Source organism: Podarcis muralis, chromosome 11 (genome assembly GCF_964188315.1).
Source record: "Podarcis muralis chromosome 11, rPodMur119.hap1.1, whole genome shotgun sequence".
Classification (NCBI taxonomy): Eukaryota; Metazoa; Chordata; class Lepidosauria; order Squamata; family Lacertidae; genus Podarcis; species Podarcis muralis.
Window position 1 is genome coordinate 17,414,904 of NC_135665.1, and position 22,520 is coordinate 17,437,423.

Genomic DNA, 22,520 nt, shown 5'->3' on the forward strand with positions numbered 1-22,520 from the left:
CAGGTTAAGAACAGTTTCAGGTTAAGAACGGACCTCCGGAACGAATTAAGTACTTAACCCGAGGTACCACTGTGGTATGTTTTTAAGTGATTATATTATTTTCCAAAATAGATGAACTGGTGTATGTTCCTACCTCCTTGTGAAAAGATGAGATATTAATGCTTCTGTGTTGTTTTTCATTTTCGTAGATGAATATCGCAGGCTGTGCATAGATGGCATTCCTGTCGTCGGGGGTTCCAGACCTGGTGGTACAGGAGGAAATGGGTTCTTTCCTGGAGGAAATGGAAATGGCTATGGACCAGGAGGAACAGGATTCATCCCCCTTCCTGGAGGAAATGGTTTTTCCCCAGGTGTGGGTGGGGCTGGAGTAGGGACTGGTGGCCAAGGTCCCACAGGAAATGGCCCCATCATTACAGGGCTGAGTAAGTTGCCATATTTGACTGTTTTTCCATGCAGTGGATAATTTTGTGTGTGTGTGTGTGTGTGTGTGTGTGTGTATATATATATATAGTAGTTGAGTGCCTGGAGGCGGTTGGAGGTTGGATGGCGGCTAACAGATTGAGGTTGAATCCTGACAAGACAGAAGTACTGTTTTTGGGGGACAGGAGGCAGGCAGGTGTGGAGGATTCCCTGGTTCTGAATGGGGTAACTGTGCCCCTGAAGGACCAGGTGCGCAGCCTGGGAGTCATTTTGGACTCACAGCTGTCCATGGAGGCACAGGTCAAATCTGTGTCCAGGGCAGCTGTTTACCAGCTTCATCTGGTACGCAGGCTGAGACCCTACCTGCCTGCAGACTGCCTTGCCAGAGTGGTGCATGCTCTAGTTATCTCCCGCTTGGACTACTGCAATGCGCTCTGTGTGGGGCTACCTTTGAAGGTGACCTGGAAACTACAACTAATCCAGAACGCGGCAGCTAGACTGGTGACTGGGAGCGGCCGCAGAGACCACATAACACCGGTCTTGAAAGACCTACATTGGCTCCCAGTACGTTTCCGAGCACAATTCAAAGTGTTGGTGCTGACCTTTAAAGCCCTAAACAGCCTTGGTCCAGTATATCTGAAGGAGCGTCTCCACCCCCATCGTTCTACCCGGACACTGAGGTCCAGCACCGAGGGCCTTCTGGTGGTTCCCTCACTGCGAGAAGCCAAGTTACAGGGAACCAGGCAGAGGGCCTTCTCCGTAGTGGCGCCTTCCCTGTGGAACGCCCTCCCACCAGATGTCAAAGAGAATAACAACTACCAGACTTTCAGAAGACATCTGAAGGCAGCCCTGTTTCGGGAAGTTTTTAATATTTGATGTATTATAGTATTTTAATATTTTTTGGGAAGCCGCCCAGAGTGGCTGGGGAAGCCCAGCCAGATGGGCGGGGTATAAATAATAAATTATTATTATTATTATCCCCTACCACTGTCAATACTGCTGATTGCAAGTTAAAATAAATATACTATGGAAAATAAAGTCATTTGATCATCTGGACCAAACTTTAATGTTGTAATAGAACTTGGATCTGTTTTTCCTCCCCTTAGCAATACTCAATCAAACAATAGATATTTGTAAGCACCATCCAAATCTTTGTTTAAATGGACGCTGCATCCCAACAATTTCCAGTTATCGATGCGAATGCAATATGGGGTATAAGCAAGATGCAAATGGAGACTGTATTGGTGAGTGCAACTTCCGATTTCACCTGCTTTTCATCCGATCCGTAAACATCTTTAAAATACCTCTTCTACAGAGATACTGAAATATATCTTCTATAAAGATGCTGAAATATTAAAAGGCCCCCAATGTGCTCTTGAGACTTTATCGCAATGAAATGTAGATTAATGTGATATCTATGAAGAATTATATTGTCACTTATTTTTACCATATTGATATAAAACTTATAAACACTTATGTACACTGATGCAAATGCTTACTAGTTTTCTTTTACTTTCTACAAAATGTATCGAGCATCTTGCATGGTTGGACTGCACACACAAAAAATGGCCAATAGTTTAAGCAGTCTCTGCTCTCTAGCCCTTCCTCTGGTCAGATTGGCAGCCTACCAAGGCCGCTCTTGGTTGAGAGAAACTATTGAGGGAAGTAACAAGGAACTCTGTGTAATGTCTAGATGATCAAACGAGCTACTAATAAGAGAACACTTTTCTGGAAGTTTAGCAATCTAATATTAGGGATGCTGTATCATATGGCAGTACTTCCTGAATTATTAGAACATACTTGGAAGCAACAGTTTAAAGATGCTACTTAGTGTGTTCTAGCAGTTTAGCAAGCACCTCCACAGTTCTAACAATGTATGTATTAATCTGTAAGGCTATTCACTGGGATATTAGTTTTCAAGTAACTGGACTGCCCAGTGAAACAAAATAAACTACTAAGTGCTTTGTAATGAACTCCCACAAGAGCTAGGGCATTAAAGAGAGCAGCTGGGACATTTAGAGAGCTGGAAAATGTTCAAAGGAAAACCATTTGAGCAATAATAGGGTACTTTGAGAGGTACAGTGAGCAGATGAGAGAAAAGCCAAAATAGCACTAAGTAGACAATGTGTTCTCATGTGGGGGGCATTTGCAAGGAGATTCTGTTTCTTCAGAAAGGTTTCCAACAAAAAGTAAGAGTTTTACTCTTGTCAGGCGTTTCCTTATTGAAAAGCCGTTGTACATTTATCTTTACTCCCTTCCACCACCGGCAGTAATATGGGAGTTTACTAAATTTAAACGAGTTGATCTGAATAGAAATATTCCCTGTAGACATGAATTTAGTGAAAAAAGCGAACTGCTGGCTGTGCTTAAAAGATTTGCTTATCACACAGAGTACATGTATTTGCATAGGACATAAAGAAAATATACGTTCTGTACACTTAGCATTTTCTTTCCGAAGAAACCATGCCAAGGCGGAAGGAGTGTTATGTTTGTTGTTTATAAATATCTTCCACCCATGAATATATTAACAGTTCAGTACAGTCCATTCCTTTAAGAAGTTCTTTTATTTTCATATGAAGCTAACAGACAGGATATAACAGGCAACACATTCATGAGGACCTGTGGCCCAGTTGAAATAATATCAATAGCGCTTTAATTTTTGGGCTTTGTTCTGATGAAACTATTGGCATTATATGCTTGCTGAAGGCGGAAACAAATAATCCAGAGACAGATTGGCTTGCTGTGCATGAGTGCAAAATGTTTTTACTTAGAAAAATAATCAGATTCTACAGGGAAGTTTGTGGGGGAGGAGGAATCCCCAAGTTACTGTGTACAATTCAGACAGAAAATTATAAAAGTCAGTGCTGAATGGCTGCTACATTTGATTATTTTAATATATCCTGTTCTCTTCATATTGCTTCATGTTTATGGCTCTGCTGCAGTTTTCTCAACTACATGCTCAAAAGTAAGTGGGGTGTGAAATTAAGCTGGGGTTTTTGCATGAGGAATGGGGAATTGGTCTATAGTATTAGATAGAATATTGTCGTAATCTGCCAGGTTAGATTTCTGATGTTTATATCGTACTTTTCACTGGCGTGGACAAATAACTTGGAATCCTCTTTATATGTGATTTCATTTACACTGAGTAAAAATTTATTAGCAGCTTGATGTGCAAACTCTTGCACAAGGTCTTCAGGGGGAGAGAAAAGAGAGACAGCGACTGTTTTAGGCATGTCCGATATGTGTGCCGCTGCGCACATGCACATCACCCTGAACCCAGAACTGAAAATGCCACAAAAGAGGGCAGAACAGGGTGAGGCAGGGGCAGGATGGTGGAAATGGTTTGTTTCGATGATTTTTCAATGGTGTTTCAAATATACCATATTTTTCCCTCTATAACACGCAGATTTTTTCTCCTAAAAAGGAAGGGGAAATGTCTGTGCGTGTTATGGAGCGAATGTGTGGTCCCTGGAGCCAAATGGCAAAAAAAATCAGGCAAAAATCAAATCGCGCGTCTCCGAGAAGGGAAACCTGAAAAGAGGAAGCGGCTGCTTTCCTGCATTCTGCCTCAGGGTCTTACTGCCCACCCACCTCTGTTACCTTGCTGTGTTTGCTCAAACGGAACAAAGAGCAGGGAAAGCCCCTCCCCTCCAGGCAAGCAGAGAGGAAAGGAAAGGATCGTCCTTCATTCTAATTCCTCTCCGTGAAAACATGCAGGAGGGAGAGAGAGAGAGAGAGAGAGAGCTGGCTGGCTTGGGTGGGTAGGTGAGGGAAAACTTTTGCCTTCCTTTCCTCCCTCCCGTTATACCCCTCTCCTGCATTCTTAGCCAGCTGCTTCTCTGCACACCCCTCTCGTGCTCCTTGTCCATTCTGTGTTTTTCCTTCCCTCCCCACTTAAAATGTGGTTAAAAAGCATGGATCCACATGGATCCTCAGGATCTTTGCATTGGGTCACCCCAAATTCACCATCAGATCACATAGCATGTCCATGGCTACAGCCTGCCCCCCCAAAATCACGCACCCACTGTTGCCTGGGGCTGCAATGGTGCAAAAACGTGGTTAAAAAGCATGGATCTACATGGTCCTCAGGATCTTTGCATTGGGTCAGCCCAAATTCACCATCAGAGCACATAGCATGTCCATGGCTACAGCCTGCCCCCCAAAAATCACACACCCACTGTTGCCTGGGGCTGCAATGGTGCAAAAACATGGTTACAAAGCATGGATCCACAGGGATTCTCAGGATTTTTGCATTGGTTCACCCCAAATTCACCATCAGAGCACATAGCATGTCCATGGCTACAGCCTGCCCCCCAAAAATCACACACCCACTGTTGCCTGGGGCTGCAATGGTGCAAAAACGTGGTTAAAAAGCATGGATCTACATGGATCCTCAGGATCTTTGCATTGGGTCAGCCCAAATTCACCATCAGAGCACATAGCATGTCCATGGCTACAGCCTGCCCCCCAAAAATCACGCACCCACTGTTGCCTGGGGCTGCAATGGTGCAAAAACGTGGTTTAAAAGCATGGATCCACATGGATCCTCAGGATCTTTGCATTGGGTCACCCCAAATTCACCATCAGATCACATAGCATGTCCATGGCTACAGCCTTCCCCCCCAAAATCACGCACCCACTGTTGCCTGGGGCTGCAATGGTGCAAAAACGTGGTTACAAAGCATGGATCCACAGGGATTCTCAGGATTTTTGCATTGGGTCAGCCCAAATTCACCATCAGAGCACATAGCATGTCCATGGCTACAGCCTGCCCCCCAAAAATCACACACCCACTGTTGCCTGGGGCTGCAATGGTGCAAAAACATGGTTAAAAAGCATGGATCTACATGGATCCTCAGGATCTTTGCATTGAGCTACTCCAAATTCACCATCAGATCACATGTCTGTGGCCACAGCATGAAGCACAAAAATGATACATCCACTGTTTCATTCAGAATGTTTTCCCCCTTGTTTTCCTCCTCTAAAAACGATGTGCGTGTTATGGTCAGGTGCGTGTTATAGAGCGAAAAATACGGTACATGTTTTCACATAAACTTGAGGTTCCTTGGAATATAACCCCTACGTAAATTGGGAAGTGCAACGTAGTAGACAAATTTGGAGAGGTTTTGTACAAAACCTGCAAAGAGAAGCCCTGTTTCCATGCTTGCTTTGGGAACACACATGTGAATCTGTTTCTGTATCCTGAGAATTGCCTCCTCTGAAACTGTGGGTGATGGGTTGGGGGATAGTCTTGTGCTGAAGGGAACAGCTTCCCTCTGCAGCCTCTAGTTCCGCTCCTGCTGGAGGACAGGCTACCATTTGCTCATTACAGCCGGCTCAGAAAACCAGTGCTTTAGCCAAACTAACAGGAGCTCACTGTAAAGTTTCCAGAAAGGAACAACAGTGCTAAAACTTAAGGACTTAACCCAGAAAAATAAAGGCCATAGGAAGAATCATATTTTGTACGCAACAAGAGTTTGAAAGCGATCCCAGGAAGAAAGGACAGGCTGAAGGAAAAAGACAATGAGCAGAATGGGAATGCTCTGACAAGAAACTATTGCCTTTTCACCACAGAGATGAAAATCACAAGTGGTTCAGAATGTATTGTCAGCTTCATAGAGTCCCAGAAGCTCCTACAACGTAGGTGAAATGGAAATGGGTTTCTTAAACTGTTGTCCATTTTACCTCTGTAATAAGGTTTATCTGCATAAATGGGGACAGGGGCTTCACCACTGTGAGCCAGTGTGGTGTAGTGGTTAAGAGCGGTAAACTTGTAATCTGGGGAACCGGGTTCACTTCCCCGCTCCTCCACATGCAGCTGGGTGACCTTTGGCTAGTCACACTTCTCTGAAGTCTCTCAGTCCCACTCACCTCACAGAGTGTTGTGGGGCAGGAAGAGAAAGGAGAATGTTAGCCGCTTTGAGACTCCTTCGGGTAGTGATAAAGCGGGATATCAAATCCAAACTCCTCCTCCTCCTCCTCTTCTTCTTCATTTGATCACTGCTCATTACAATGTGCACACAGTTCTCCCACTTTAGGGAAGACATTGTGCACGATCTAATTGCCGCTGCAAAAAGACGGAAGGAAGGAAGCTAACTGAACATGCTCACTATTATGCCATATGAAAATCTGTGCCATAAACAGCTGCTAAACCTCTTCCCAGGTGTATGCTCAGGCTGTTAACTAAAACACTCCATTCAAAATCATAAATACGAATGGTTGTTGATTTAAGGAAATGCCCATAAACAGAAACAAGGGGTTGCATTATATGCAGTAAGTAATAGGTTCACGTGGTTGCTTTTCTGTAGTTAAGCTACATTTGGCAGCCTCCTCCATGTGAAGAGCCATGTCTTGTGAGTGCATTTGACTGCTATATGTTTGTCGATCCTGATACTTTGTTTTTCCACATGATCCAAGTGTGTTGAAACCTATCCTAAAATCAGCAGCCAGGCACATCTCCAAAACACAGAAAGGCAAATTAATGATGGAGAAACAATAACTCTGTGATTCAGTCCTAGTAATCTAGTGACAAGTGTATATTTATATTTCTTCATTGCTTTATTTTCTTTCTCTACCTAGATTTTATTTTTTTATTTAAGAAGCATGAGATGCTGCATATTTTTGAAAACAGACTGAGTGGGCTGTATTAGGTAATGACTGTATACTGAGAATCATGGTGCAAGCATTTTTTTTTTTATTTTTTTAGATTAGTGTGTTGAATCAGTTTCTGCTGAAGAAAGTGAAATTTATTTCTCTGTTCAGCGATTGTACTTGTTAGGAGCTTTTTTGTATAACTCGTGAAATCTGATTGTCTTCTTTCCTGATATCAACAGATGTTGATGAGTGCATATCAAATCCATGCACTAATGGAGACTGTGTGAACACACCTGGCTCTTATTATTGCAAATGCCATACAGGTTTCCAGAGAACACCTACAAAGCAGGCTTGCATTGGTAAGAACACCATACTTCCATAATTATTCATGCTTATATTTGACCTGGGGACGTGGGTGGCGCTGTGGGTTAAACCACAGAGCCTAGGACTTGCCGATCAGAAGGTCGGCGGTTCGCATCCCTGCTATGGGGTGAGCTCCTGTTTCTCGGTCCCTGCTCCTGGCAACCTAGCAGTTTGAAAGCACGTCAAAGTGCAAGTAGATAAATAGGTACCGCTCCGGCGGGAAGGTAAACGGCGTTTCCATGCGCTGATCTGGTTTGCCAGATGACCTGGCCACATGACCCGGAAGCTGTACGCTGGCTCCCTTGGCCAATAAAGCGAGATGAGTGCCGCATCGCCAGAGTCGGCCATGACTGGACCTAATGGTCAGGGGTCCCTTTACCTTTACCTTTATATTTGACCTGAGTTTGATCTGGGGCCCCCCTTAGATTATCAATATGATTTTGAATCGCCTTTTCAGCAAACGGTGAAAGTATGTAGTATTTACAAACCCTACACAAATCTTGAATGGAGTCCGTAAAATGGTTGGATGGTGCCCTGTACGCCTCCTTCTGGCGCCTGCTGCAGCCAAGCTGGTGCCAAATGTATTGCTGTGCTTTCCTTTGGACCACATCAGTGAAACCGACAGGGAGGTCTTGTCATTTCGGCAGCCCAGGACCTCCATGCACACTGTCGGGGCTTGTGCCCCGGAGTTCAGTGCTACTAACACAGCAAAAGCCCCTTCATGGATCACTGCCTTGCCATGGCGAAGGGTTGAAGAACTCAGAGAAGCTATGAACTACGCCGAGCAGGGCACACAAGATGAACAGGTCATAGTGGAGAGTTTCGACCAAACGTGATCCACCTGGAGGAGGAACCGGCAAGCCACTCCAGTATCCTTGCCAAGAAAACTCCATGGACAAAGACAACAGGCATATAAAAGTTATGACGCTGGAAGATGAGCCCCTCAGGTCGGAAGGCGTCCAACATGCTACTGGGGAAGAGCGGAGGGCAAGTACAAGTAGATCCAGAGCTGATGAAGCGGCTGGGCCAAAGCCGAAAGGACGCTCAGTTGCGGATATGCCTGGAAGCGAAAGGAAAGTCCAATGCTGTAAAGAAAAATATTGCATAGGAACCTGGAATGTAAGAACCATGAACCTGGGTAAGTTGGAGGTGGTCAAAAATGAGATGGCAAGAATAAATATTGACATCCTGGGCATCAGTGAACTAAAATGGACGGGAATGGGTGAATTCAGTTTGGATGACCATCACATCTACTACTGTGGGCAAGAAACCCGTAAAAGAAATGGAGTGGCCCTCATAGTCAACAAAAGAGTGGCGAAAGCTGTACTGGGATGCAATCTCAAAAATGATAGAATGATCTCGATACGAATCCAAGGCAGACCTTTTAACATCACAGTAATCCAAATTTATGCACCAACTACTGGTGCTGAAGAAACTGAAATTGACCAATTCTATGAAGACTTACAACACCTTATAGAAGTGACACCAAAGAAGGATGTTCTCATTATAGGGGATTGGAATGCTAAAGTAGGGAGGCAAGAGATAAAAGGAACAACTGGCAAGTTTGGCCTTGGAGATCAAAACGAAGCAGGACAAAGGCTAATAGAGTTCTGTCAAGAGAACAAGCTGGTCATCACAAACACGCTTTTCCAACAACACAAGAGACGACTCTACACATGGACATCACCAGATGGGCAGCATCGAAATCAGATTGATTATATTCTCTGCAGCCAAAGATGGAGAAGCTCTATACAGTCAGCAAAAACAAGACCTGGAGCTGACTGTGGCTCAGATCATCAGCTTCTTATAGCAAAATTCAAGCTTAAACTGAAGAAAGTAGGAAAAACCACTGGGCCGGTAAGATACAATCTAAACCAAATCCCTTATGAATACACAGTGGAAGTGAGGAACAGGTTTAAGGATTTAGATTTGGTGGACAGAGTGCCTGAAGAACTATGGATGGAGGCTCGTAACATTGTACAGGAGGCAGCAACGAAAACCATCCCAATGAAAAGGAAAAGCAAGAAAGCAAAGTGGCTGTCCAACGAGGCCTTACAAATAGCGGAGGAGAGAAGGCAAGCAAAATGCGAGGGAGATAGTGAAAGATACAGGAGATTGAATGCAGATTTCCAAAGAATAGCAAGGAGAGACAAGAAGGCCTTCTTAAACGAGCAATGCAAACAAATAGAGGAAAACAACAGAATGGGAAGAACCAGAGATCTGTTCAAGAAAATTGGAGATATGAAAGGAACATTTCGTACAAAGATTACCATAATAAAGGACAAAAGTGGTAAGGACCTAACAGAAGCAGAAGACATCAAGAAGAGGTGGCAAGAATACACAGAAGAATTATACCAGAAAGATATGGATGTCTCGTACACCCCAGGTAGTATGGTTGCTGACCTTGAGCCAGACATCCTGGAGAGTGAAGTCAAATGGGCCTTAGAAAGCACTGCAAATAACAAGGCCAGTGGAAGTGATGGTATTCCAGCTGAACTATTTAAAATTTTAAAAGATGATGCTGTTAAGGTGCTACACTCAATATGCCAGCAAATTTGGAAAACTCAGCAGTGGCCAGAAGATTGGAGAAGATCAGTCTACATCCCAGTCCCAAAGAAGGGTAGTGCCAAAGAATGCTCCAACTACCGCACAATTGCACTCATTTCACACGCTAGCAAGGTTATGCTTAAAATTCTACAAGGAAGGCTTAAGCAGTATGTGGATCGAGAACTGCCAGAAGTGCAAGCTGGATTTCGAAGGGGCAGAGGAACCAGAGACCAAATTGCAAACATGCGCTGGATTATGGAGAAAGCTAGAGAGTTCCAGAAAGACATCTACTTCTGCTTCATTGACTATGCAAAAGCCTTTGACTGTGTCGACCACAGCAAACTATGGCAAGTTCTTAAAGAAATGGGAGTGCCTGATCACCTCATCTGTCTCCTGAGAAATCTCTATGTGGGACAAGAAGCTACAGTTAGAACTGGATATGGAACAACTGATTGGTTCAAAATTGGGAAAGGAGTACGACAAGGCTGTATTTTGTCTCCCTGCTTATTTAATTTATATGCAGAATACATCATGCGAAAGGCTGGGCTGGATGAATCCCAAGCTGGAATTAAGATTGCCGGAAGAAATATCAACAACCTCAGATATGCAGATGACACAACCTTGATGGCAGAAAGTGAGGAGGAATTAAATAACCTTTTAATGAGGGTGAAAGAGGAGAGCGCAAAATATGGTCTGGAGTTCAACATCAAAAAAACGAAGATCATGGCCACTGGCCCCATCACCTCCTGGCAAATAGAAGGGGAAGAAATGGAGGCAGTGAGAGATTTTACTTTCTTGGGCTCCATGATCACTGCAGATGGTGACAGCAGCCACGAAATTAAAAGACGCCTCCTTCTTGGGAGAAGGGCAATGACAGGCCTAGACAGCATCTTGAGAAGTAGAGACGTCACCTTGCCAACAAAGGTCCGTATAGTTAAAGCCATGGTTTTCCCAGTAGTGATGTATGGAAGTGAGAGCTGGACCATAAAGAAGGCTGATCGCCGAAGAATTGATGCTTTTGAATTATGGTGCTGGAGAAGACTCTTGAGAGTCCCATGGACTGCAAGAAGATCAAACGCATCCATTCTGAAGGAAATCAGCCCTGAGTGCTCACTGGAAGGACAGATCGTGAAGTTGAGGCTCCAATACTTTGGCCACCTCATGAGAAGAGAAGACTCCCTGGAGAAGACACTGATGCTGGGAAAGATGGAGGGCACAAGGAGAAGGGGGCGACAGAGGATGAGATGGTTGGATAGTGTTTTCGAGGTTACCAGCATGAGTCTGACCAAACTGCGGGAAGTAGTGGAGGACAGAGGTGCCTGGCGTGCTCTGGTCCATGGGGTCACGAAGAGTCGGACACGACTAAACGACTAAACAACAACAACAACACAGCAAAAACAATGTGGGAAGTAGCAGTTATGAGTCTCCAGTCTCTGCAGCCACAGCAGGCGCTGTAATTGTTCAGTGGTTCATTTTGCCCCCAGAGGCACACACTATTGTCTCTCGAGACAGACGGATGCTAACAAAAAGAAAGAAAAGAAGTGTTATTACAGGAGCAGATTTTATCAAATCTGCTTGCATTTGAAAAATCAAGTGATTGTGGACAGATAAAATACTTGATATCTGGTACCGTATTTTTCACTCTATAAGACGCACCAGACCGCAAGACGCACCTAATTTTTGGAGGAGGAAAACAAGGAAAAGAATATTTTGAATCTCAGAAGCTAGAACAGCAAGAGGGATTTCTGCGCAGTGAAAGCAGCAATCCCTCTTGCTGTTCTGGCTTCTGGAATAGCTGCGCAGCCTGCATTCGCTCCATAAGACGCACACACATTTCCCTTTACTTTTTAGGAGGGAAAAAGTGAGTCTTACGGAGCAAAAAATATGGTATATACGGGTTCACATCTCAAATGTACAAGACACAATCTAGCTAAATTTAGCTATGTGAGTTCCATTACACTAAGTAGTGGGACAGTGCTGGTGTCAAGTCTGGATCTGTAAACAGAATTCAAACATACTGACAAACTGCTTCATGTTTGCTTCCCAATAGCAAAATTGAAAAATATGATTTTCATTGAGTAAGGGGTATGTAAACCTGAGGTTTGGACGCAGTGGTCTGGAAGCAGTTTGTTGTTTTCTCCTTGAAACTAGTTGATAATTATATTGTTATTATTCTCTGTCCCCCCACCCCTCAGATCTTGATGAATGTATCCAGAACGGCGTGCTTTGTAAAAACGGCCGATGTGTGAACACTGATGGAAGTTTCCAATGCATTTGCAATGCTGGGTTTGAACTAACTACTGATGGGAAAAACTGTGTTGGTATGAGATTACTTGTTTCGTTTCTTTGTTCACTTTTAACGCTGATAAAACGTGCAAATTTCCATGCTGTCCTGCCATATGGCACAGAATAAAGTATATTCATAGGTTAAACATCAACAATTTATATACTGAGACTATGCTGTGGGCTTGTTAAAATTTCAGCTACCATTTCAGGTTTTTTTTTATAATAAGAAATTCAATTTTAACATAACTTTATTATTTATTTAGCCTTTGCCAGTTAATTACAAAATAGGTTGACATGTAGTCACACTCTGGTCAATGTTGAAAAAAGCTATTGCAGTTATCCTTCTGAAATTTGGCTGGATTCATGCCTTTAGAAGGATTTGCACCTCCCCCTCTTTTTTTTTTTTAAAAAAAGCAAATTTTAAGGTGCACAGCACAAAAGCCCCAAGCCTCATTTGCCTGTAATTTTGTAGGCTTTACCTATCCTGCAGGGGCAGCTATTTCTGCATTTTTTATCCTTTTTTTTTAAGGAACAAAAGTTGCAGCCATTTTTTATTTATCAGTGGTGAATGGAGATAAAATAAAACAGCCTTGGATGGATCCTGAGCTGAATTTAGGCAGCCTACAAAGTGCCTCAGACCAAGGCAGACTGTTGGGCCAATAATGAATCATGGGGCCATGCACTTTGCTCTTTGTTTCTCCCCCTCTTCTCCTTCCATGTGTCTGACCAGTGTTTAGATTTTGGCTATTTAAAACCAGTTTTCTAAGATGCCTGAACTTTTGAACTGAATTTAAATGTTGTTTGCAAACCAGAATATGAAACCAGGTTCAGATTGCAATTTTAAGTTCTGATTTAAGCAGCACTGCCATGCTTTATATGTGAGGCCGCCTTTGAATGGTGGTTGGGATGCTTCAATTAATACAGAATGCAATGGCCATAATTTTTAGCACCCTGAGAAAATGCTTAGAAGATTTGCACTGTGAATGCCTTTCATGTCCACTTGTTTAAAGTGGATGAACTGAAGTTTTCACTTTCCAGTTGGACCACTCACTTAAGGTATAGCCAAGTTTGGCACAAAATGATTAAAAGAAAGATCTGCCATTTATTTTGTGTGATTTCACCCATATTTTTGGGGGGCAGAAAGATTCTCATTAAATGAGACAAATCTTGAAAGAGATCTTGAGTAGTTTCTTCAAGCATTAAATATATCTACTAATGCGTTTTTCTAGATCATGATGAATGCACAACTACCAACATGTGTTTGAATGGCATGTGTATAAATGAGGATGGAAGTTTCAAATGCATCTGCAAACCGGGCTTTGTCTTGGCTCCTAATGGGCGCTACTGTACTGGTATGTAAGACACCATATTATGGCAATCTTGACTCTATACACACACACACACACAAACAGAGAGAGAGAGAGAGAACTAGGTTGTTTCTCTCCTACTTATTTCAGTTGTGCTGACATAGGAAAAGTTTCCACTGAATTGTGCCAGTGTTGAGGTTTGTGCCCTTTGATCAAATTTTGCCCTGAACTTATTCATTGATTGTTTATTTAATCCACATATGAATCTTCAGTGGAAGCAGTTGGTGAATGGCATTAGAAGGCCACAATCACACAATTTTATAAGAAAATCGTGGTTTCCTTTACTAATCAGTAAAACATACATTTTCCTCCAGATATTGATGAGTGCCATCAGCCAGGGATTTGCATGAATGGTCACTGCATTAACACCGAGGGCTCGTTTCGTTGTGATTGTCCGCCAGGCCTAGCTGTGGGAGTTGATGGTCGTGTTTGTGTAGGTAAGAGACACTTTTACAGTTTAATGTGATAAAGTTTAAACAAATATGGGTGAGAGCCAATTGTGGCAGCTGCTAGTACAACAGTCATTCTGCTAGTGAGGTCCCCATCGTTAACGTAGTGCAACAGCTGGACCCAGTGGGTAGCTTGGGCTAGCAGAAGTGTTGCACAACACTAGAATATCATATACCATTCAGCATTGCGGCCACTAGGGCCCTGTGGCTGGGACTGCATTGCTCTTTCGTCTCCTGAATGTTGTGTGTCTTTTCTGCTTACCAAAAGAGAGGGGCAAGGCAGCAGGAGTTTGGCACAGTGCAGGTTGTGTATCGGAGCCAACCACTGCTGCTCCTGGTGTGTGTGTGTGTATGTGTGTGTGTGTGTGTGTGTGCGCGTGCATTCGCATGCTGTTACATGACTTCCACTTGTGCTAGCACTTCTGCCATGAAAATAGCTTTTGCAGAAATGCCTACTTTCCCGCTTCTTGTGTTTACAAAGATGAACTGCACCATGTGTTCTAAAGCCTATTTTGTCACATACTTGAAACAGCACATTGTAGTTTCATAGTCCGTTTAGTCTTCTAAATACAGTGGTGCCTCTGGATGCGAATGGGATCCGTTCCGGAGCCCCGTTCGCATCCTGAGTAGAGCGTAACCCACGACTGTGCTTGCACGGGTCGCAATTCGCCACTTGCGCGCATGCACGTGACGTCATTTTGAGCGTCTGTGCATGCGCGAGCTGCGGAACCCGGAAGTAACACACTCCATTACTTCTGGGTCACCGCAGAGCGCAACCCGAAAATACTTAACCTGAAGCTACTTCAACCCAAGGTATGACTGTATAAATAAACACTGCCTAATGAATTAGTAGTGTACACTATAGTTTTTCATCTTCTCCTGTGTTCTCTACTACCAACTCTTTAATAAATGCAAATTGTTCATTGGCAGTCTGGAATAAATCAATGAAAATGAGAATGTTTAGGTTTGGCGTTGTGTTTATGATACTGACTCTGTGTAATTCCAGAGCCAGACCCAAAGGGCTAAATTCAAAGTTGGCATGAATAACCTGTTCAATTCTTAAAATAATCCCAAAGTTATATGGGGATTTCCCCACCCCCACCCCCCCACCTCTCAATTTGCCATAGATTTGTTGCTGCTAGGGAAATTTGCCTTGCTGAAAGTACAAGTTTCAGGGCAGAAACTAAAACCTACTAAGCCCTAGCCCCGCACTAGCAGTAATGTCTGTAGTCCAGGGTGTTTAATTCTCTTTTGGAATACGCAATGCTGGTGCTTAAAAGAATCTAACTCGCTATTAGTTGTTAGACTATTTCTTCACTAGAGGCAAAATCAGGAATCATTTAGGAAATTCAGTTCCCCAACAAGATGATATAATTACTCTAGACATGCAGTAATGGGAAGAAATCTTAAATAGCGCATAATAATAAAAATCTTACTCATTCTTGTCCTTCTGAACAGAATTTCAAAGTGTGCGTCTACTGTTAACAAATCTACTGTAACTTCTCTTTGGCTTCAAAACCCTTCTTGCTGGCTAAGCTGCAGGATCTTTTGAATGATCTAAGTGATGTAGGCAGAAACTGTAGGCAGCTGAAAAGTGTTTATAGTCTGAGAATTGGCGTATTTTATTAAACATTCTGCTTAGGGCTTTTAGTAGTGCTGACAAGCAGGTTAAATATTTAACAGACTGTATGAAAAGAAAATTTCATTAAGACTGCCGTACTATACACACGTACTCAGTAGACATGTATAGAATTGCAACGTAAATAATCTTAAATCATACATGCATACAAACAAACTCAAAAGTAACCTGCAGGAAATAAAGTTAAGTAAGACATATTAGAAATAACTTTGGGCACGAACGGAATATCCAGATACAGATATAAGCCTATGTTGGATGTCAACATTTGGTCGGTATTGGACTTTGTAGAAGCCAAGTTTTGTATTCAATATTAATTAACGAATTGCCGATGCAAAGGTTTTGGGTTCATTTTTTATGTGAAGAGTATTTCTTCATACCATTTCCAGTTGTAAGACAACTCACCTATTGTTCTGCCCGACTCCTCTTAGATACCCATATGCGCAGCACATGCTATGGTGGGATCAAAAAGGGAATATGTGTCCGACCTTTTCCTGGAGCAGTGACAAAATCTGAATGTTGCTGTGCCAATCTGGACTATGGTTTTGGAGAGCCTTGCCACCCATGCCCTGCCAAGAACTCAGGTAAAGTTGTGTTCTTCTTTTGACTACTGTGAAAAATGTATATTGCCCATGAAAACAGGGGAATAGTAGTAGTAGTCAGTCTGCTAGCTTCAGCTGGTAAGACAGCTGCAACCGTTTCTAGACCAGGATAGCCTGATAATTGTCACCCATCCACTGGTAATCCCTTGAGGTTGGTCTGGTAGCTGCAGCTGATGCAAAATGTGGCGCCTTGGCCGCTCCCTGGAGCAGGATATTGGCAGCATGTTATGTTACCCTGCTGTTGGGACGTGAGTGGCACTGTGCGTTAAACCACAGAGCCTAGGACTTGCCGATCAGAAGGTCGGCAGTTCGAATCCCCGTGATGGGGTGAGCTCCCGTTGTTCGGTCCCTGCTCCTGCCAACCTAGCAGTTCAAAAACACGTCAAAGTGCAAGTAGATAAATAGGTACCGCTCCGGCGGGAAGGTAAACGGTGTTTCCGTGCGCTGCTCTGGTTCGCCAGGAGCGGCTTAGTCATGCTGGCCACATGACCCGGAAGCTGTACGCCGGCTCCTTCGGCCAATAAAGCGAGATGAGCGCCGCAACCCCAGAGTCGGCCACGACTGGACCTAATGGTCAGGGGTCCCTTTACCCTTTACCTTTACCCTGCTGTTAAAAGAATTGCACAATTGCCAATTAGCTACTGGGCTAAGTTCAAGGTGCTGGTTTTGTGTATAAAGTCATATACAGATGGGAACCAGGATACCCAAAATATAATCTCACCAATAGATCACTGCACCCTGCAGATTAGGGTGGATACTATTTAGCAGGAGCTCTGTTCTGTACAATGTAGTAATCAGGCTTTCAGTGTTGTGGCACTGTACTTTGAAAACTAGACAGGTTTTGTCTCAGTTGTCTTTTTCATGCCTGCTGAAGACCTTTGTCGTCCAATGAGCCTTTTAGGTAGAGATCTTTCCCACTTTACAGTGGTACCTCGCAAGACGAACGCCTCGCAAGACGGAAAACCCGCTAGACGAAAGGGTTTTCCGTTTTGGAGGCGCTTCGCAAAACGAATTTCCCTATGGGCTTGCTTCGCAAGACGACAGCCCATAGGGAAATCTCCGGGACAGCGGGGAAGCGCAGCGCGTCTCCCCCGCTGTCCTTGGACCTCCTCCGAAGCCTGGCAGCGGAACGATGCCCCGAAGCCAGGCTTCGGAACGATGCCCCGATCCCGGGCGGCGGGGCGGGAACGCCTCCCCCCACCGCCCGCCATCGGGACGATGCCCCGATCCCGGGCGGCGGGGGGGGAACGCCTCCGCCGCCGCCCGCCATCGGGGCGATGCCCCGATCCCGGGCGGCGGGGCGGGAACGCCTCCCCCCGCCGCCCGCCATCGGGACGATGCCCCGATCCCGGGCGGCGGGGCGGGAACGCCTCCCCCCACCGCCCGCCATCGGGACGATGCCCCGATCCCGGGGCGGGAACGCCTCCCCCCGCCGCCCGCCATAGGGACGATGCCCCAATCCCGGGCGGCGGGGCGGGAACGCCTCCCCCCGCCGCCCGCCATCGGGACGATGCCCCGATCCCGGGCGGCGGGGCGGGAACGCCTCCCCCCGCCGCCCGCCATTGGGACGATGCCCCGATCCCGGGGCGGGAACGCCTCCCCCCGCCGCCCGCCATAGGGACGATGCCCCGATCCCGGGCGGCGGGGCGGGAACGCCTCCCCCCGCCGCCCGCCATCGGGACAATGCCCCGATCCCGGGCGGGGGGGGGGGGGAACGCCTCCGCCGCCGCCCGCCATTGGGACGATGCCCCGATCCCGGGCGGTGGGGCAGGAACGCCTCCCCCCGCCGCCCGCCATCGGGACGATGCCCCGATCCCGCGCGGCGGGGCGGGAAGCCTGGGCGCGCTGATCTCGGCGCGCCCAGGCTTCGGCATGCTGGCACCTGTCCGCAAGCAGCGGCAGTGCTGCCGCTGATTGCGGAGAGGTCCGCGAAGCCTGGGCCAGTCAGCTTTTGAAGGCAGGCGGGGGGAGCAAAGACTTTCGCCCCCGCCAGCCTTCAGAAGAGGTCCAGGACCTCTTCTGACGGCCAGCGGGGGGCAAAAGTCTTTGCTCCCCCCTGCCTGCCTTCTCGGGAGAGCGGAGAAACGCAGCGCGTTTCTCCGCTGTCCCGGAGGGCTTTTAAAGGCAGGTGGGGGCGAAAGTCTTTGTCCCCCCTGCCTGCCTTCCCAGGGTCTTTTAAATCGCCCCGGACAGCGGAGAAGTCCTCCGCTGTCCCGGGCGATTTTAAAATGCCGCCCGTCAGCATTTTAAGATCGCCCCGGACAGCGGAGACGTCCTCCGCTGTCCCGGGGTTTTTTAAAATGCTGGGGGTGGGAAGAAAAGCCCTTGTCCCCCCCCCCAGCCTTCAGAAGAGGTCGGGGGACAGACTCGCAAGATGAAGAGACTTGCGGAACGAATTAATTTCGTCTTGCGAGGCACCACTGTACATCTGTATTGGAATTGTTTTAAAGATGTTTTCTTTGTTTTATCACTTGTCGGCTGCCCTGGGCTCCTTTGGGAGGAAGGGTGGGATATAAATTTAATAAGTACATAAACGATTAAAAAACCCCTTACAGTACTTGCAAATGTTTTCGTTGTTTTTTTGAAATCTTTTTTATTGGTTTTTATGAAAACAAGTTTAAAGTATTTTTTTAAAGAAAAAAACTTTAACATATCAATTTATGAGGTTCCCTGGATCTTGTGACCCCCCCACCCGTCCCCTACATGGGTCCTTATAATAATCTTTCTAAAACTACATATCCGTACATTCTCCACAATTTTCATTTCTCTAAATTGTCCATATCTTTCGTTTCTTCACAAGTGGTTTTTAAAGTTCAGCTAACATTTTTATCTGTTTGCAATGGTTTCCTAAGTAAGTTATGAATTTTCCCATTCTTTTTAAAAAGTATCTTCTTGGTTCCTGAGTCTTCCGGTCAGTTTTGCCATTTCAGCATAGTCCAGCAAACTGGACTGGCTTGCCATTCTTCCCTAGTCATGACTGTTATTTCCTTCCACAGTGCTTGCAAATGTTAAATAACATGCAATTTGAATCGGCAGTAGTTGAGGTAACATGGTATTAAAACATAGTATTACTTAACCTATTTTTCTTATGTTTTTCTACCTTTTTTGTTTTCGTATGAGAAGCTGAGTTCCGTGGTCTGTGTAGCAGTGGCGTGGGAATTACAGTGGATGGAAGAGGTAATGCTCCATAACATTTTACAGGTGTGACCTATAAAAAAGGGAAGGAAATGAAAATAAATAAATAATCATGTGCATGAAATCAGATAAACGGACAAAAATATTTTGTTCCTCAACCTCCCACATGCTGTTGTTTTAGGTACGAGGCACCATATTTTTTTAAAAGTGAACCAGACTCTGAGAAACGGCTAAGCTGTTTTCCCACTGGAACCAATGGCAAAATTCTCTCTTGCTGCAGCAGAAGCATGGAATGTATTTATACATGTTCTCTTGGCAGTAGCATATACATTGTATTTTAATAAAATGAAACAACTTTCATTCCTTAAAACTGTGCATATACTCCAAGCAGTTCCCAAGCAGCTTCAGGCTGCAGTCCTATAATAAGGAGATATTATTTAAAATATTTTAGCCCAGCAACAATCTCAAAGCAGGTTGCCATATTTAAAGCAACCACACCAAAAAACAGTTGAGACCAGGTAAAAATACTAATGGACACGAAAATACAACAGCAGATTAATATTCCTTTATTATCTGGGCAAAACAGACCAATGTTCTATTTTGTCTGCTGATGTTTAATTCTGGTTTAATTTGAAGTGTTAACCTTTTATGCAACTTCAGTATGGTTGGTTTCACTTTTTACTAAATAGTTTTGCTGTAGGAAGTTAGTACTGTGTATTGTTTGTCATTTAAAATATTAACTACAGGTACCTACATTAATAACCTTAATTATTTTATTATTGCAGATATTAACGAATGTGCTTTAGATCCTGACATTTGCTCCAATGGGGTTTGCGAAAACCTGCGTGGCAGCTATCGGTGTAATTGTAACAGCGGATATGAATCGGATATTTCAGGAAGAAATTGTGTTGGTATGTTATCTGAACTGTATTCGTATTATTTCTGCTGTGGCTGCCTATGAGTCTAACAGCAGCAGGAATAATGCTTGAAAGCTAAGTATTGTGGTCACTGCCTTTCCTGCACAATAGAGGGAGTGTTGGGTGCCTCAAACGAGAAAGAACCTTCCTGGTCTTCTGTTCTGCTAATTGAAGAGCTCTTTTATATCTTTCACTAGAGTTTTGTGTGGGAAAAGTGAAACCAAAGAAAGAATTGCCCTTTTTCTTGCGCAGGCTTTTGTGCAAAAGGAGCATGCTAGCTCTTATATAGAGCTGGATGAATTCTTTCACTGTTGCTCAGTGGGTGCAGTGGGACCACTTTCTAGCAGGTGGGTCACTGTTGCTTAATAGGAGAGGAAGGGGAGAGAAGCAGAGAAGTTGGTACATTGCAAACGTACAGTACTGGCAGAGCTAAACTGGCAATTTGCACAGTGCATTTGCACACCAAACTCTGTACAACTTCACCCCTCTCCCTTCCAGTAAGCAAAACCAGCCTTCCTGCCAGCAAGCTCCTCCATGCCAATTGAACCGCTTCTGCTTATAGAAGCCAGGGCTTTTTATCAGCGGGAACTCACAGGAACTCAGTTCTGGCACCTCTCAGGTAGCACCATTGCCATTCTAAGAGAACAACAAGGGAGGTGTTCATGGTGAATTCCAGCACCTCTTTATTCTAGAAAAGTATCACTGATGGAAACATTTGTGGAATAGCGCTAATGGTAATTTTCCGTCTGCTATTGTGAGCGGGAAGGGGCAACACCATTCGTGTCGTACATACTAATAGGTACGATCAACTTTTCCTTTCCAGACATCGATGAATGTCTAGTGAACAGATTGCTATGTGACAATGGCTTGTGTCGAAATACCCCTGGAAGCTACAGCTGTTCATGCCCAAAGGGGTATATATTCAGCAGTGAAACTGACACATGTGAAGGTAAGATTTCTGCAGCGGAAAGTATGGATGTAGTCCTGAGTTCATAACTTCTTGTTGTTGTTGTTTAGTTGTGTCTGACTCTTCATGACCCCATGGACCAGAGCACGCCAGGCACTCCTGTCTTCCACTGCCTCCCGCAGTTTGGTCAAACTCATGTTAGTAGCTTCGAGAACACTGTCCAACCATCTCATCCTCTGTCATCCCCTTCTCCTTGTGCCCTCCATCTTTCCCAACATCAGGGTCTTTTCCAGGGAGTCTTCTCCTCTCATGAGGTGGCCAAAGTATTGGAGCCTCAGCTTCAGGATCTGTCCTTCCAGTGAGCACTCAGGGCTGATTTCCTTCAGAATAGATAGGTTTGATCTTCTTGCAGTCCATAGTTCATAACTCTTTATCTCATAAAACTAATTAAGAATTTAAAGGAAATCACTAGTTATAAGCCTGAGTTACCACATTCTGTCATCTTGCCTAATGCAAGGTACCAAAGCTTCATTTCTTCCATTTTTTAGTTCCTGTTTTAAATTATTTTTAAGCTTGGAAACTGGTCAAATAGGCTATAACTACTTTTTGTTACTTATGAATTCATTTCCTGAATATGAATATCTTCCACATCTCATTAAGCTACATTAAGTTGCACCAGCGCAGAGCAGCTAAGCAGCCGATTGTTCTTGAGAGACACCTGCAGAGAATTCCTTTGGGCCACAATCTATAGAATAGTTGCAGTTTGCTGCATCTTCCCAAGTAGACTGAATGACTGGAGGTCTCATTGCTGCCGAATGAATACTAAACTTGGACTGGACCCTTCATTACCACTACTCCTGTGCAGAATCTTTTGATGTTGAAAAGCTGGAATGGGCCACTAAGACAGCAATATCCCAGGCAGCATTGTTGCTAGGGCTGAACTTTAGTTAACGCCAACCTGGCCCCAAGTCATCACCTGGGTAAGCAAGCAGATTCCAAGGACTGTTCAGCTTTCATGGTCACTGTAGCATCCTGTGCTGCTTCTTATTTTTTAATTATAGTCAGGGGGTGCTCTCTTGAGCATATACATGAGTGTTTCCCAAACTTGGGTCTCCAGATGTTTTTGTACTACAATTCCCACCATCCCTAACCACTTGCTAGCTAGGGATGATGGGAGTTGTAGTCCCAAAACAGCTGGAGACCCAAGTTTGGGAAACGCTGATGTACATGGTTATAGGTGGGCATTTATCCCAGGTAAAAGTATTAAGCATCCGGACAGGAGGATAAAACTCAAATT

The 22,520-nt window shown here is 44.7% G+C and overlaps 1 protein-coding gene across 1 annotated transcript in view; it reads left to right on the forward strand.

Annotated features, from left to right (window-relative positions):
* Positions 1-22,520, forward strand: part of FBN2 (fibrillin 2) — a 149,320-nt gene that overhangs the window by 55,309 nt on the left and 71,491 nt on the right. Inside the window, exons 10-19 of the mRNA XM_028749285.2 lie at positions 189-422; positions 1,527-1,664; positions 7,254-7,373; positions 12,120-12,245; positions 13,440-13,562; positions 13,892-14,014; positions 16,094-16,246; positions 19,388-19,441; positions 20,185-20,310; positions 21,140-21,265. Coding sequence (XP_028605118.2) covers positions 189-422; positions 1,527-1,664; positions 7,254-7,373; positions 12,120-12,245; positions 13,440-13,562; positions 13,892-14,014; positions 16,094-16,246; positions 19,388-19,441; positions 20,185-20,310; positions 21,140-21,265 — 1,323 coding nt within the window. The remainder of the gene's footprint in view (positions 1-188; positions 423-1,526; positions 1,665-7,253; positions 7,374-12,119; positions 12,246-13,439; positions 13,563-13,891; positions 14,015-16,093; positions 16,247-19,387; positions 19,442-20,184; positions 20,311-21,139; positions 21,266-22,520) is intronic.